Source organism: Myotis brandtii, unplaced genomic scaffold (genome assembly GCF_000412655.1).
Source record: "Myotis brandtii unplaced genomic scaffold, ASM41265v1 scaffold133, whole genome shotgun sequence".
NCBI classification, from domain to species: domain Eukaryota; kingdom Metazoa; phylum Chordata; class Mammalia; order Chiroptera; family Vespertilionidae; genus Myotis; species Myotis brandtii.
The window spans coordinates 2,860,075-2,874,851 of NW_005354718.1; the positions used below are offsets into that span (position 1 = coordinate 2,860,075).

The following is a 14,777-nucleotide window of genomic DNA, read 5'->3' on the forward strand; positions in this document are numbered from 1 at the left end:
GGGATTTCAATAATATCCATTCCTAAATGAAAACTGCTATCAAGTTTGCCATCTCCAAGTTTTACTAACCATTCACTATAAGCAGAATCCTCTGATCTCATATTTGTTGTAAGAGACAACTTTCTGAAACATCCCCAAACATTGCAGTACTTTAAACTCATTTGAACAATGGCTGATTGCATAGCATGTGGTACAATACTGAGACATTGTCGAAAATCTCCTCCAAGAAGGAGAACTTTCCCACCAAATACAACATTCAAATTTCTCTTAGTAATCTGTCTATGGCGTTTATAGCATGACTGGATGCCATGGTGCATTCATCAATAATGAGAAGTTGGGCCTTTTTAATAGTTTTAGCAACTTTACTGTTTATATCGAGTCTAGAAATTGAAGTTTCATTTACCGGAATGGGTAATTTATATTGGGAATGAAAGGTGCTTCCACCGAGAAGTAAATTTGCACCAATTCCTGTAGACGCTGTGGGTAAAACAGTACTACCATGACCTCTAATATAATGTATTAAAACTTTATAAATATATGCCTCCACACTCTGAGGGCAGGTTCCTGCCTCAAACCTCGCCCTTACCGGAAACAGCTCAGGAGGGCGCAGCTGTGGCTAAGGGGACCCAGGACTCAGTGCGGCCACGCTCCGAGGGCGGGTTCCTGCCTGAAACCTCACCGCTCTCGTGGGAAACAGCTTGGGGAGGGTGCAGCCATTTCCAAGACAACCCCTGCAGGACTGACTTCCTTCTGGTTGGTTGAGCCTCGGTCATGATGTTACACCCAGGGTTTTTATAGAAATAGATTCTTTTTCCATCAAATATTTTAAGCTGAATAATCAATTAGAGTGTTATCTCTTTTCTACTTCCTGCAAGACATACAATTTCAAAACTGAAAACAAGTCATCAATAAAATGACCAAGATAACGTAAGAAAAAGGTAGAAACACTTATCCAAAAGTAGCATTTTCAATCCCTGAACAAACTTCACATTCCAAATAACTTGACAAAAACTTCCCCTACTCTCTTTTTTTTTTTAAAATATATTTTATTGTTTTTTTACGTAAGAAAAAGGTAGAAACACTTATCCAAAAATAGCATTTTCAATCCCTGAACAAACTTCACATTTCAAATAACTTGACAAAAACTTCCCCTACTCTCTGAGACAGAAGACTTTATGAGACAAGAGACCAATATCTATATATATAAAAGCCTAAGTGACCAGAACAACTGGTCACTATGATGCACACTGACCACCGGGGGGCAGATGCTCAATGCAGGAGCTGCCTTCTGGTGGTCAGTGCGCTCCCACAGCCAACCTCCCCAGGCTGGCCAACCTCCCGCAGTCCCTCCCTCCTGGCTGGTCAACCTCCCGGGGTCCTTCCCCCTTGTCCCTGGGCTGGGACAGCAAACCAGGGGTAGGGGGTGGTGGATGCAGCCCTTTTCCCAGTGGGGGGAGCCAAGGGCCGGCTCCCTCCTTGGAGCCCGCTGCCAACCTCCCATGCCCTGTCCTTTCCCCCAGCTGGCAGGTCCCAATCGGCCCACCGTGGTGGTGACGTGGCAGCGAGGGAAGGAGGAGGGGGGAGGCGGGGAACCACATGGTGGCAGAGTGCTGATGATGGCAGTGTCGGAGTCCATTTCTTCCGCGCCCAGCCCAGTGACCGCTGCCTCCTCTCCCGGCCCAGCCCTGATTGGCCTGCTCCTGATCGGCCCTGATCACCGGCCAGGCCTAGGAACCCCACCCATTCATGAATTTCGTGCACTGGGCCTCTAGTATACCAATATAAACTTTAACTAAATTCAGTCTTTGAAAACTCTTTGGCCTTCAACAACAACAACACAATGAAATGATGAAGCTAATATTTATTGAGCACTTACTATGTGCTAGGCTGGGCATTATTTTCTGTGTCCTATGTATTAACTCAGTTACAACAACATTATGCACTAGGTACTATTACTCTCATTTTATAGAGAGGTTAACAACTTTTTCAAGGCCACAAGGTTGGTAAGTGACTGAAACCGAGGAAGTTCAATTCTATTGTCTATGCACTTCCTGCTCCATGAAGGACAGCCTTCAGGGACTTCAGTCCCTTGATTTGATCAAGGAAATCAATTTGTAGGATTCTGGGTTTACAGACTGATTAGTGTAGGTTAGAGAAAAGATCTGTGGTGCTGCGGAAAAGCTGAAACTGCCCTGAGCTGGATCTGTAATTGCATGGTGACCAGAATGAGGAAGAAGATAGTGTTGTCTCACAACAACCTCCCCTTTATTTAATTACTAGAGGCCTGGCACACGGATTCGTGCACAGGTGGGGTTCCTCAGCCTGGCCTGCGCCCTCTCACAATCCGGGACCCCTCGGGGGATGTCAGACTGCTGGGTTTCGGCCCGAGGGATTTAGCAGTGCCGAAGCGGCAGGTGGCCAGGGAGGACTCCCAGCCAGGGCCAGGTGCAGCTCTGCTGCTGCTCATCCCGCCGCCGCTGCCACTGCTCAGTACTGCTGCCATGGAGATGGGAGAGGCTCCCACCACCACTGCAGCTGCACTCGCCAGCTGTGAGCCCAACTTCTGGCTGAGTGGCACTCCCACTGTGGGAGTGCACTGACCACCAGGGGGCAGCTCCTGCATTGAGCGTCTTCCCCCTAGTGGTCAGTGCGCATCATAGCCACCGGTCGTCCAGTCGTTCCGGTCGCCCAGTCGTTCTGGTCGTTTGGTTTTAACAGTCGCTTAGGCTTATATATGTATATATAGATTATTCCTTTTCTTATTTAGAATACTATCCAAGTAAGGCCTGAACTTCCTTGTTTCAGGGTAACCTGGCAGACATTGCAGGCCCCTCTTAGGAACTCTTTTTTTTTATTAATATATTTTTATTAATTTCAGAGAGGGAGGGGGAGAGAGAGAGATAGAAACATCAATGATGATAGAGAATCAACAATTGGCTGCCTCCTACACCCTCCCCCCACCCACTGGGGATTGAGCTTGCAACCCAGACATATGCCCTGACCAGGAATCAAACTGGTGACCTCCTGGTTCCTGGGTCAACACTCAACCGCTGAGCCACACGCGACTGGGCCCCTCTCAGGAACTCTTCATGAAATTCAGCACTTACACCTACGGCCTGGCTGTGAGGCCTACCTCAAGGATAGGCCCCACCTGCCACCACTGCCCCGCCCGGGGAGCTGTTGGTCTCTGAAGTCTCTTTAATCTAGTGCTTCTTAGAAGGGTCTTTGCTGCTGTTGAGCCTGGCCAACGTCTTGCTCCAAGCCTTCTTGTTCTTTGAGGGGACAAGACATATTTGTGTTTTCCTCTCTAGCCCTCGTTTCCAAAGCCTGTGAGGAAGCTGTTCTTTTCTGGACGCCTCTAAATGTTCTCCCGCCTTCCTTGGGCAGCCTTCAAAAACAGGTCTTTTGTCTTTCAAGTTCAAAAAACATGTCATTTAGGTGTGTTTGCACTTCTCTGATTACGGTCTGTTTGGCCTTCTCTGTTTTTTCTGCACTTTTATTGATTACAGGTTGGATTTCCATGCCCTGTTTTCCAAGTCTGTCAATTCTTTTGCAATACTATGTTTGGGCACCTCAGCTGTGTTGGCATCCTGTTCATGTTTGCCTGTCAGTATTCAGAGGCCTTTTTTATTTTTGAGGACCTCATTTAATATTACCAAAATTAGGAGGACTGAAGGATGTCTGTATGTAAACAAAACATTAATCAATGATTTTTGAGACTAATTATTGTCTGTTATGTTACTTGCAGTGCAGTGAGATCCTTTCTGTTTCATGCATTACTATTATTTATTGTTTTCACTAGCCGGACATTTTCTGGCCTTTTATTTTTCACTATCTTCTTAGTTCTACTCGTTGACTTATAATGAAAAGGACTTATAGTGAGAAGAGCTTAAACACCAGAGGAAGACACTTCTCCCTTTCATTTGATGAGCTGTTGGTACTGGGAGAACAGGCACATCTGCTAGAAAATTCAGATCAAGAGGTTTTTCTTCTAGAGTTCTTAAAAGGGAAAAACTGTACTATTTTTATGACCAAAGTCCAGTGTGTTGAAGACTATACAGAACCTCATACTCTCAGGAAACCACAGTACCTTCCAAATGCTTTTGTGCTAAATATGTGGACAAGCCCATCAGGCGCCACAGTGGTTTTCACAGTGTTCTCCTTGTCACACAGGGACACTGTGATTGGAGCCAGACGGGAGGTTTGTACCCCGTAGTTGGGAACACACTTGGGCTCATGCCGGGTCCAGAAATAAATCCTAGATGATGTTTAGGTTCAGTATGAAATAATTAGTATTTTAGGATGCAAACAGTCCAGGAGCCAGAATAGAAAGAGAATGGGAATAAAAATAAGGATGTGTCATCACACAGAAAAAGAGTCAGGGAAAAAAAAAGAGTTAAAAATCTGGATGTTGTCATCAGGGGGCAAAGAATGTTTCTCAGGAGTGAGCCAATCAGATTCCACCCACCCAATTTGAAAAGATAATCTAAAAATTCTTAAGAATCAAGATTTTTTAAAAATTGGCTACAAGAAAAGAATTAAGAAAAGTCTGTAGAATTTTTAGGTAGCTATTACTTGTTTAGAATAAAATTATTACTATCAATATATCAGAACATTTTTATCCCTACTTGATGGGAATTCTTTATGTTGGCCAAGAAAGTTACAGTTTAGAAACTATGCTCAATCTTTTGTTCCTAAAGATTTTATGCCACTATAATGAAACGAAGGAACATTTTAAGGGGATGGGTTTTCACATGGAGAATACTAAAAGTTGCTCTGAAGTCAATCACCATCATGGGTTTTACCTATAGAGCTCCCGAACAGGAGAGTTACTCCCCCCAATGCTGACTTGCATTCTGATTTTCCTGGAGCAGAGCAGGGAGGTGACAACGGCAGTGACCTGATGCTCAGGGTCAGTGTAAGATTCTGCTGATGAGAAGGCAGTGCTTAGACACATTCTGATCTGTAAAGGCCACTTCTCACATAAGAGTGTTTTCACTTCAAACCTAACACCGTGAAATTTGAACTACTGTGTAGAAATATAAAGTGTTTCTTCTTGTCACCTACAGCTTTGGCCTAGAGAAGAGCAATGTCTGCAAAACACCATGTCCTCCTTGTAGTCCCACTTGCCCCCTCTACTCAGCACAAAAAAAAGGGGGGTGGGGGAACTAGGCTTACGATGTCACAAGAGAGAAGACTGAACAAGGAAGAATGAGCCACAGGTGAGGTGAGATGCGTGACTGAACCCCAGGTTGAGAGTCTCCATCTTGTGCTCACTACTAAGGCATCAGGACTCCTTCCTGGAGACACACCCTCACTAGGCCATCTTCTCTGCAGAGCTCTGGGCACCTGGGCAATGCCCGGGAGGCACCTGAATGCTGCTGGTGATGATGTGATGCCAGCTCCCGTCAGGCCCCTTGTTCCCCATCTGACCCCCAGCAAAGCAGCACAACGCACCACCACTCCGCCTGCCGTCTGTGCTGTCCTGCGCTGATGGGGAGACCTCTGGGTGTGGTGCAGTCCATAGGTCCTCCTAGGGGACGTGCAGCAGTCACCACACACTCGCCACCTCCTCCTGCAGCTGCACTGTCTGTCCAGCACACTCTCTGCCAGGGCTGCACACCCCTGCAGGCCAGAGGGTGGGCTGGGCCCACACCGCAGCTTCGCCATCAGCACTGCCTGAAGCGCTCATCCCCGGAGCCTGTTCTCTGAAAGTGGCATCTTCTCAACAGTTTTTACTCTGCCCATTCCCCCAATGTCAAGCTCCACCACCCGTCTGCCCAGCAGCTGGGGAGAGAATTCTCATGATCGTTGGGAGGCTCTGCTTTCCAGGGGAAGTGAGGGCGAGGAGGGTTTCCTGGGCCAGGGCTCAGCTTCTGTGTGCGCATGATTGTGTGTAACGCAGATAGAAATCCTAAACAATTAGCACAGTGTAGACACACAACTCAGTACACGGTGGCCATTCTCATACCACTATCATGGATACACACCTCAAGGAGAAGCCTTCAATGTGTAAGAGGGGCCGCCATGATGAGACCCCTTGTTGAGGGTTAACACATCAACTGCACGGACAAACAGAAGACACAGCAGCGGCTACCTCTCCTCCTTCACAGACTAAACACCACAGGGGAGGCACAGCTCCACTGATTAAGTCGATGCAGATGTTTCAAATGTTCTGCACCTCCTACCTCACCCCATATTGACATACATGTCTGACGAAGGTGGTGCTGTGATTTAGGAAGCTGAGAGATGCAAGTAGATACACGAGTGTGTGTGAGAATGTAGCACCGTTTGCAATAGTTTAAGCAGAAGCAGCTTTAAAATAGCATATGTTCTTTGGGATTAATGTGTTGGAACTGTCAGCTGAGTGACTCCAACCACCAACGGTGCCCAAACATGGTAAGATACTCTAGCTGGGGAGCGCTGGCCCCACGCGTAGTGCTGACACTGTCTGCAGCTCTCGGTCCGTCCTCACCAGCTGCTCTGCCTGTCAGGGCAGCAGGGACCAGCCGACTGGTTGGAAGCGCATGTGCTATTTCTGTGCATAGGATGTGTGTAAGCACATGTCACAGTAAGCCAGACCAGGATGTGAGTCAGATTATTATAAAGTGGCAAAAAGGACTGATCTTCAAAGCACTCGGAAAGCGTCCTGCCATGCTACAAACAGGAGCTACAGTTTGAAAGACACAATTACTAAGCGAAGGAGAAATCCTGAAGAATATGGGTGATCAGAATTGGCCAAAGGCCTACCTACCAATGAAAAGAAGTGGATAAGGTCGAAACTACAATCTGGGTCTTAAAATTTAGAGGTAAAGAGAGAGATTTATTACCAGCAACCTCTTGTTTCTCAGTAACGTTGGTCAGACATGCAGAAGTAGTGAACTGTGGGCAGCTGGGAAAAGCTCTGGAACATGAATTTGCTTTATTTTCCTTTTAAAACAAAACATTTTATCTGCAGAACAACTTTCATGGGGCCAGTTAATGGTCCTAAACTGGCTCTTTAAGAAGAGTCTACTGGCACTGAGGTGTAAAATACACAAAAGAGAGGAGGAGGGAGGGGCAGAAGGGGCCAATGGGGGAAGAAAGGGGACATATGTAATACTTTCAACAATAAAGATTTTTTAAAAAGATACACAAAAGATGCCTATCTATAACACTATTTGTAAGAGTGAAATTATTATCCATCACAATATCCACAAGTTGGTTAAATAAACTATGTTTCCTCTCTTTGATGGAGACTAAGCAGCTATTACGTGGAATAAAATAATTTGAATACACTGGTATGGAATGATGTCTGCGACAGACTGTTATGGCAAAAAGCATGCTGTAAAAAACATGCATAGTAATCATATTTCTGTTCAAAGTGATGTGTTGTATATGCATAGAAAAAAGTCTCTAAGGAGCCAGAGAAAATCATTGACTATTGTTATTTGTGACAGAGGGAGATTTTTGTACATCCTACTCATTGTTTGAATCCTTTACAATAAAGATTACTTTTGTAACAGAAAATAAAACCAACAAAGATAGTTACAAGAGAAGAATAGTATTAACCTGACTTTTGCTGTAAGTGTAATGTTCTCAGAGGCCTCAGGGCAGCCTAATGGCCCACGAGTCCCTGACCTGGGCGGTGAAGGCACAGCCAGGCAGCCCGAGCGAGTGCTCGGTGAGCCCATGGAGGCTGCGGTCAGCACCCCTGAAATGCTGGGAAAGAAGGGCGTGCAGACCAAGGAAGCCCGTTGTTTACTGTATTGGGGCTCTTGCCTGTTAGCTCTTTGTGGCCTCTGTAACTACATTCTGTTCAGGAGCACTGAGGGAGTTCACTGTGTGGCCGTGACCCGTGACCACGACCCCAGACAGGTCACTGATCAACTTCAGCATGCCAGCACTCTCAACAGAATTCCACTGACTTGCTGTTCAAGGGGTGGCGAAGTGAAAAGTGACAGCAGCAATTCATCAGCTCGTCTTCTCCTTCCCAGCAAAGCCTTTTCTGGTATGTACTTGCCAGGCCAGGATGAAGGGAACTTGGCCTATCTCTGTGGCCACAGGAGTCCATCATGGTGTCCTCCCAGTCAGGAATTTCCTTTCTCTAAGTAAACTGTGTCCTCTGGTCTGCCCCGGATACCTCCTTTCTCCAAGAGGGTGGGAGAGCGAGCAGGCCCATCTGTTTAACCACAATGCAAGGGTCTGGAAACAGTCACTGCCTCAGCCTTGTTTCCTGAAGGCTGAAGACGCCCAGGCATCACTGTTCTTCAGTCATTTTCTATTCTTCCTCAGTCTCCTCTGAATACCAGTCAGCCAGTCTCTCCTTCCCACGCCAGCTGCCCTCAGGTAATTCCGGGGCATCCTCCAGATTCTGGCTCAAATGCACGTCCTCTGGGGAGCCTTTCCCAGCACCCCACGGCCAGGCCAGGCACCCTTATACCTGATATAAGCCCCCATCTCAGAGTGCTTATCCCGGCTCGCATTTTCCATTTACTTCGTAAAAACTGAATTAACGTCTGTATCCTCAACAGAACATAAGCTCTTTGAGGGCAGAAACTGCACCTGCTTTCCGCACTCCCAGTGCACAGGACAGTGTCTGGCACCAAGTACACACCAGAAAACACTTACTCAAGGCAAGGATGCCGAGGGGGCAACTGGGTGGAATATGTGCCAATGGGGGAGGGAGAGAGAGCAGCTGGGAAGCCCCCTGCCCCGCTGCTGTCATTAGCTCTCCTGCTTATGATTGGTTAGCCAGACTCCTTGGTTATTTCTTGGGGCCCCTTCAGCTCGGGACCTTGGGCTGCTCAGGGACGCTGGGGGTCCTGGAGCATGGGGAGAATACACTAGGAATGGAAATCCTCTGCCAACAGCAGAGAGCGCCTCGGCCAGCACTGGGTGGGGCGGGGCGGCCAAGGGCACTGACCTCGGCTGATGCGCTGCTTCTCCCCAGACAGGATGCCCGGGCTGTCGATGATGCTGATGCTCTTCAGGACCTGATTGGGCAGCTGGGAGCACATGAACCTGGAAGAAAGAGATCAAAGGTGGGATCAGAACGGCACTGCAGAGTGTGCCAACGACGGAGCTCCTTGGCCTTTCTGGGATGCTGACATCATCTGCTGTGAAGTGGGGCTTGCAGGGGACTGATGGGACCTCCATTGGGGCTACCTTCTACCAGACTCCTTACTGTTCACTGTGATTTTTACCAACATTTATTGAACACTTAGATATTTTACATCATCATCTCATTTGCTCCTCATATTAACCACAGGAGGAAAAAAATTACTCTTAACCTCAGAGAGGTTAGGTTAAGTCTCTCATTTGCTCCTCATATTAACCTCAGGAGGAAAAAATTACTCTTAACCTCAGAGAGGTTAGGTTAAGTAACTTGCTCAGAGTTACTCAGAGCTGGGCCTTAACCCAAAGCCTGCCGGCCTCACCTGCACCTCTTCAGGCTGCTCCTTGGTCAAGCGTCCGGATCTTCTCACCCAGGGGAATGCCAGGCCCCACTGGGCTGGAGCATGCCGAGCTCCTGCCAGGCCCTGCCCGATCCCTAAAGTGACCTCAGAAGTACTGGGGCCTGTTTTCACTATGTGATGCCTAGGGACTCAGCACCCAGCCTGACACTTGCTATGGCTTCAGGCTCAGGGTGGGGCAGGCACCTGTGGGCAACCCCCCAATCCTCCAGGTGTCTGAGTCCTAGGAGCACCCGATAAGCACATGGAGGACAGGGTCGGGGAGGGACCTGGCCAAGCTTCTCCAAGCCTCCTTCCTTGTCCGTCACTCTCCTTCCTTCTCCTTCTGCTCTCCCTCCTATGGTTCTAGTCTGCTGTCCTGACATAGGCCTCATGGAAATAGAGTGGAGTGGCAGGAAAACTGTGGCCGGGGTCAGCAGACCTGGGTTCAGGTTCAGCTCAGCCGCTGCCAATAAATTCCCGTGGGACCCTGGACAAGGACTTCCGCCCTCTGGGACTGTTTCCTCATGGGTAATTGGAGACACCTGGACCAGGGTGGGTGAGTCTTTTTAGCTCTAACACTGTCTAACTCTAGAGTACTCGAGGGAAAGGCTGTGTTCCCTCCACCACAGGTGACAGAGCCTGAGGGGGATCTCTTTAAAATAAATAAATATATAAAAATTTCAGCGAGGAAGGGAGAGGGAGAAAGAGATTGAGACATCAATGATGACAGAGTCATTGATTGGCTGTCTCCTGCATGCACCCCACTGGCTATCGAGCCTACCACCCAGGCATGTGCTCCGACCGGGAATTGAACCGTGACCTCCTGGTTCATAGGTCAACACTCAACCACTGAGCTACTTCAGCAGGGCCCAAGAGGGATCTCTTTTAGCACTGGGTATGCTTTCAGGTGGAAACGGTACAGGGACAGGAAGGCTCTCCTGTCTATATTGTCAGTGCTAACTTCTGTATCTGTGTGGGCAGAAAGCTTGAAACACTTGGTGAAAGCTCAATTCTTCCATTCAGTGGAACTGGTAGGATTACTCAGAAAGTAAATATTCGGGGAATGCAGGACAGGGAGGCCTGCCCAGCCTTCGCATGCACTGGTGGACAGCACAGAGGGCAGGCTGGGGCGTGGCCGGGTGGGCAGGGGTGGGCAGCCCTGAGCTTTTGCTGTAACTACTGACCTTTCAAAATAACTTTCTTTGAAGGTGCTCAGGACAAGTTTGTCATACATTCTTTCCTAGATTTTCAAGTCGGCCTGGGATGATGTAGGAAAGATATTATGAGCATTCTGTAGCTAGAAACGCTGAAGCACAAAGCAGTTATGGCATTTGGAGGTCATGCCACGAATGCATGGCTGGCTGGAGTGCAGCCTAATGTTCTGATGTCAGTTGAGTAGAACTCAACCCATAATGTTAAAAACCCTATAACGTGAAAAATAAAGGGTCAAGTTAATTTAAGAGAAGCCCCTCATTTCTGATTTTTCCTGCCCCTCCTGCCCCCTCCACCTTTAGGTAAACCCCCCTGCCACCACTTGGCGAGATCTGTGAGAATGAGTGCACAGGGATCCCGGAGCAGCCTTTGTAGGTTCACAGAATAAGAAACGCACGTTCAGTGCTCTAGCGTTGGGGAGGAACGGAGTTCTGAGCACATCTGTGTTGGGCCACATTTCTTGTCGGCTGTGATTCAGACTCTTATCACAGTCCCGTCCTTTCTATGACGTGGCTGGAGGCATCGGGCAATCTGGAAAAAGTGCCCATATGTGGAAAAGCATTCCTGGGAGAGGCTGACCTTTTTTCCAAAACCACTTAATATCAGTATTTCCGAAACACAAAATCCCTGGATTCTACTGTAAAGTTAACAGAGGGACTAAAACATTCACAAACTGTCCATTCCCTCATGTGCCAAGTGACAACGTTTCAACAACTCCCTTGGCTCCTGACGCATCCGCAGAGGCAAAATGTATGAGCCACGAAATAAGATGCAGTCAGATATAGTGAAGTTACCACACAACAAACAAGGGAGAGGGATTGGGCCAGGAGGGGTAACTGCAGAAAAAAGGAGGAGGGGACAGAGGGGAGAGGGAGGAGAAAGGAAGGGGAAGGGAAGCAGGGAGTGGGAGAGGGAGAGGAGGGAAGACAAGAACCTTGAGGAGAGGGGGAAGGAGGAGAAGAGGAAAAGATGGAAACATTCCAATTCAAGGAGGAAGGGAGAGAAGGAAGAGGGGGGAGGAAAAGAAAAAGGAGCTCTCCAGAGGCACCCAGAGAGGGGTAGTTGGGATTGTGTCCAAATCTGGTCTACACTCCTCAGGATTTTAAAAAGATTCCCAGGTGATTCTAATGTGCAGCCAAGGTTGAGAACCACTGCCCTAATGCAATGCTGTAAAATAAACCTGTCTTACTTTTATGCTCTAAGACACTGTCTTATTTTACAGCATTGCATTAGGGCAGTGGTTCTCAACCTTGGCTGCACATTAGAATCACCTGGGAATCTTTTTAAAATCCTGATTTCTGGGCCTCATCCTCCGGAAATTCTGTTTCTTTGTTATGGGGTGGGGCCACAACATTAGTAACAAAGAAACAGAATTTATATCCACTCCTTGCCTTGAAGTGTATCCTTTCACATTTCATATGAAATATGCAGACATGTGCTAGTTCAGCCCAGGAAACTCACATAAGCTTTTATAAAGTGTTTCCCTCACCCAGGGCTGACCTGATACATTTTATTTTATGATAAAAGGATGGCAGGAGGGGGCCAAGCCCTACTCTGGACTCCTATTACCTGTCACCCCCACAACCAAGGAAGACTCAGGGGAAACAGAAAGCCAGTGGGTAAAGGAATGGTCAGGGTTGTAAGTCTTAGGCCAGCTGAACAAGGGGGTGAAAGGATTAGAGTTCTTAAAATTATTTCCAAACAATAACATTCCAATTCATTGATCAATGTTTTATGACTAACATGAAGTATCCACTCCTTGCCTTGAAGTGTATCCTTTCACATTTCATATGTAATATGCAGACATGTGCTAGTTCAGCCCAGGAGACTCACATAAGCTTTTATAAAAAGGCTGACCTGATACATTTTATTTTATGATAAAAGGATGGCAGGAGGGGGCCAAGCCCTACTCTGGACTCCTATTACCTGTCACCCCCACAACCAAGGAAGACTCAGGGGAAACAGAAAGCCAGTGGGTAAAGGAATGGTCAGGGTTGTAAGTCTTAGGCCAGCTGAACAAGGGGGTGAAAGGATTAGAGTTCTTAAAATTATTTCCAAACAATAACATTCCAATTCATTGATCAATGTTTTATTATTTTACTAGAGGCCTGGTGCACGAATTCATGCACAGGTGGGGTCCCTTGGCCTGGTCGGCGATTGGGGCTGATTGGAGCCAATGTCCCAATCGGGGCCAATCGGGGCAGGCTGGCTGGGTGGAGGGACCACGGGAGGTTGGGTGGTCAATTGGGGCCGGCTGGCTGGTGAAAGGGACCGCAGGAAGTTGGCCAGCCGCAGGAGGTTGGCTGTGGGAGCGCACTGACCACCAGGGGGAAGCTCCTGCATCGAGTGTCTGTCCCCTGGTGGTCAGTGCACATCAGAGCAACAGGACAGTTGTCTGGTTGTCCAGTCGTAACGATTGCTTAGGCTTTTATATATATAGATTTATTTGTTAATCCTCATCTGAGGATATTTTTTCCATTGATTTTTAGAGATAGTGGAAGGGATGGAAGGATGGAAGGATGGAGGGACAGAGGGAGGAAGAGAGAGAGAGAGAGAAGAGAAAGAAACATCGATTGGTTGCCTCTATTCCGGAGGATGAGGCCCAGAAATCAGGATTTTAAAAAGATTCCCAGGTGATTCTAATGTGCAGCCAAGGTTGAGAACCACTGCTCTAAGGAGAAAAAGATGAAAGCAAGGCTATGTGTTGAGTAGGGCGTCGTCAGCCATGGCTCAGGCCTCCCTACTCATGTGTCTGCTGAAATGTTTCCAAGCACAGATTTGCTGTCCCAGGATGGACTTCCTGCTCCTTGGTGGAGTGACTAACATGAAGTATCCACTCCTTGCCTTGAAGTGTATCCTTTCACATTTCATATGTAATATGCAGACATGTGCTAGTTCAGCCCAGGAGACTCACATAAGCTTTTATAAAGTGTTTCCCTCACCCAGGGCTGACCTGATACATTTTATTTTATGATAAAAGGATGGCAGGAGGGGGCCAAGCCCTACTCTGGACTCCTATTACCTGTCACCCCCACAACCAAGGAAGACTCAGGGGAAACAGAAAGCCAGTGGGTAAAGGAATGGTCAGGGTTGTAAGTCTTAGGCCAGCTGAACAAGGGGGTGAAAGGATTAGAGTTCTTAAAATTATTTCCAAACAATAACATTCCAATTCATTGATCAATGTTTTATTATTTTACTAGAGGCCTGGTGCACGAATTCATGCACAGGTGGGGTCCCTTGGCCTGGTCGGCGATTGGGGCTGATTGGAGCCAATGTCCCAATCGGGGCCAATCGGGGCAGGCTGGCTGGGTGGAGGGACCACGGGAGGTTGGGTGGTCAATTGGGGCCGGCTGGCTGGTGAAAGGGACCGCAGGAAGTTGGCCAGCCGCAGGAGGTTGGCTGTGGGAGCGCACTGACCACCAGGGGGAAGCTCCTGCATCGAGTGTCTGTCCCCTGGTGGTCAGTGCACATCAGAGCAACAGGACAGTTGTCTGGTTGTCCAGTCGTAACGATTGCTTAGGCTTTTATATATATAGATTTATTTGTTAATCCTCATCTGAGGATATTTTTTCCATTGATTTTTAGAGATAGTGGAAGGGATGGAAGGATGGAAGGATGGAGGGACAGAGGGAGGAAGAGAGAGAGAGAGAGAAGAGAAAGAAACATCGATTGGTTGCCTCTTGCACATGCCCAGACCAGAGCCAGGGTCAGGATCAGAATTGAACTTGCAACCCAGGTACATGCTCTTGACTTGGAATTGAACCTGAGACCCTTCAGTGTGTGGGGCCCATGCTCTATCCACTGACCCACACCAGCCAGTGCTCACTGATCAACATTTTAAAAGAACCAGGCAGTATCTTAATACTGCTTTTGATTTCCAAACAGTGCAGTAACATCTATAGTTAACTCACTCAATCCCCACCACAACCTCAGAGGTAGGGGCTTTGTATTATTTTACTGAGGAGACTGGGGCACAGAGGGGTCACAGACCATAACTTGTCAAGTCACATGGCTGATAAGTGAAGAGCTGGTATGCTAACCTGGCAGTTCTGACTCCAAAGTCCAGGTTAACTACTAGTCTGCTCCTACCATTTCATGCATTTGAGCCACAGCTGTGTGCCTTTATCA

The 14,777-nt window shown here is 47.7% G+C and overlaps 1 protein-coding gene across 1 annotated transcript in view; it reads right to left on the minus strand.

The window, feature by feature from the left end:
- The window catches only part of EHD4 (EH-domain containing 4), a gene marked incomplete at its 5' end in the record, with an annotated part of 68,710 nt that overhangs the window by 43,316 nt on the left and 10,617 nt on the right, over positions 1-14,777 (minus strand). The window contains one exon of the mRNA XM_005860288.2: positions 8,906-9,003. Within this exon, the coding sequence (XP_005860350.2) occupies positions 8,906-9,003 (98 nt within the window). The remainder of the gene's footprint in view (positions 1-8,905; positions 9,004-14,777) is intronic.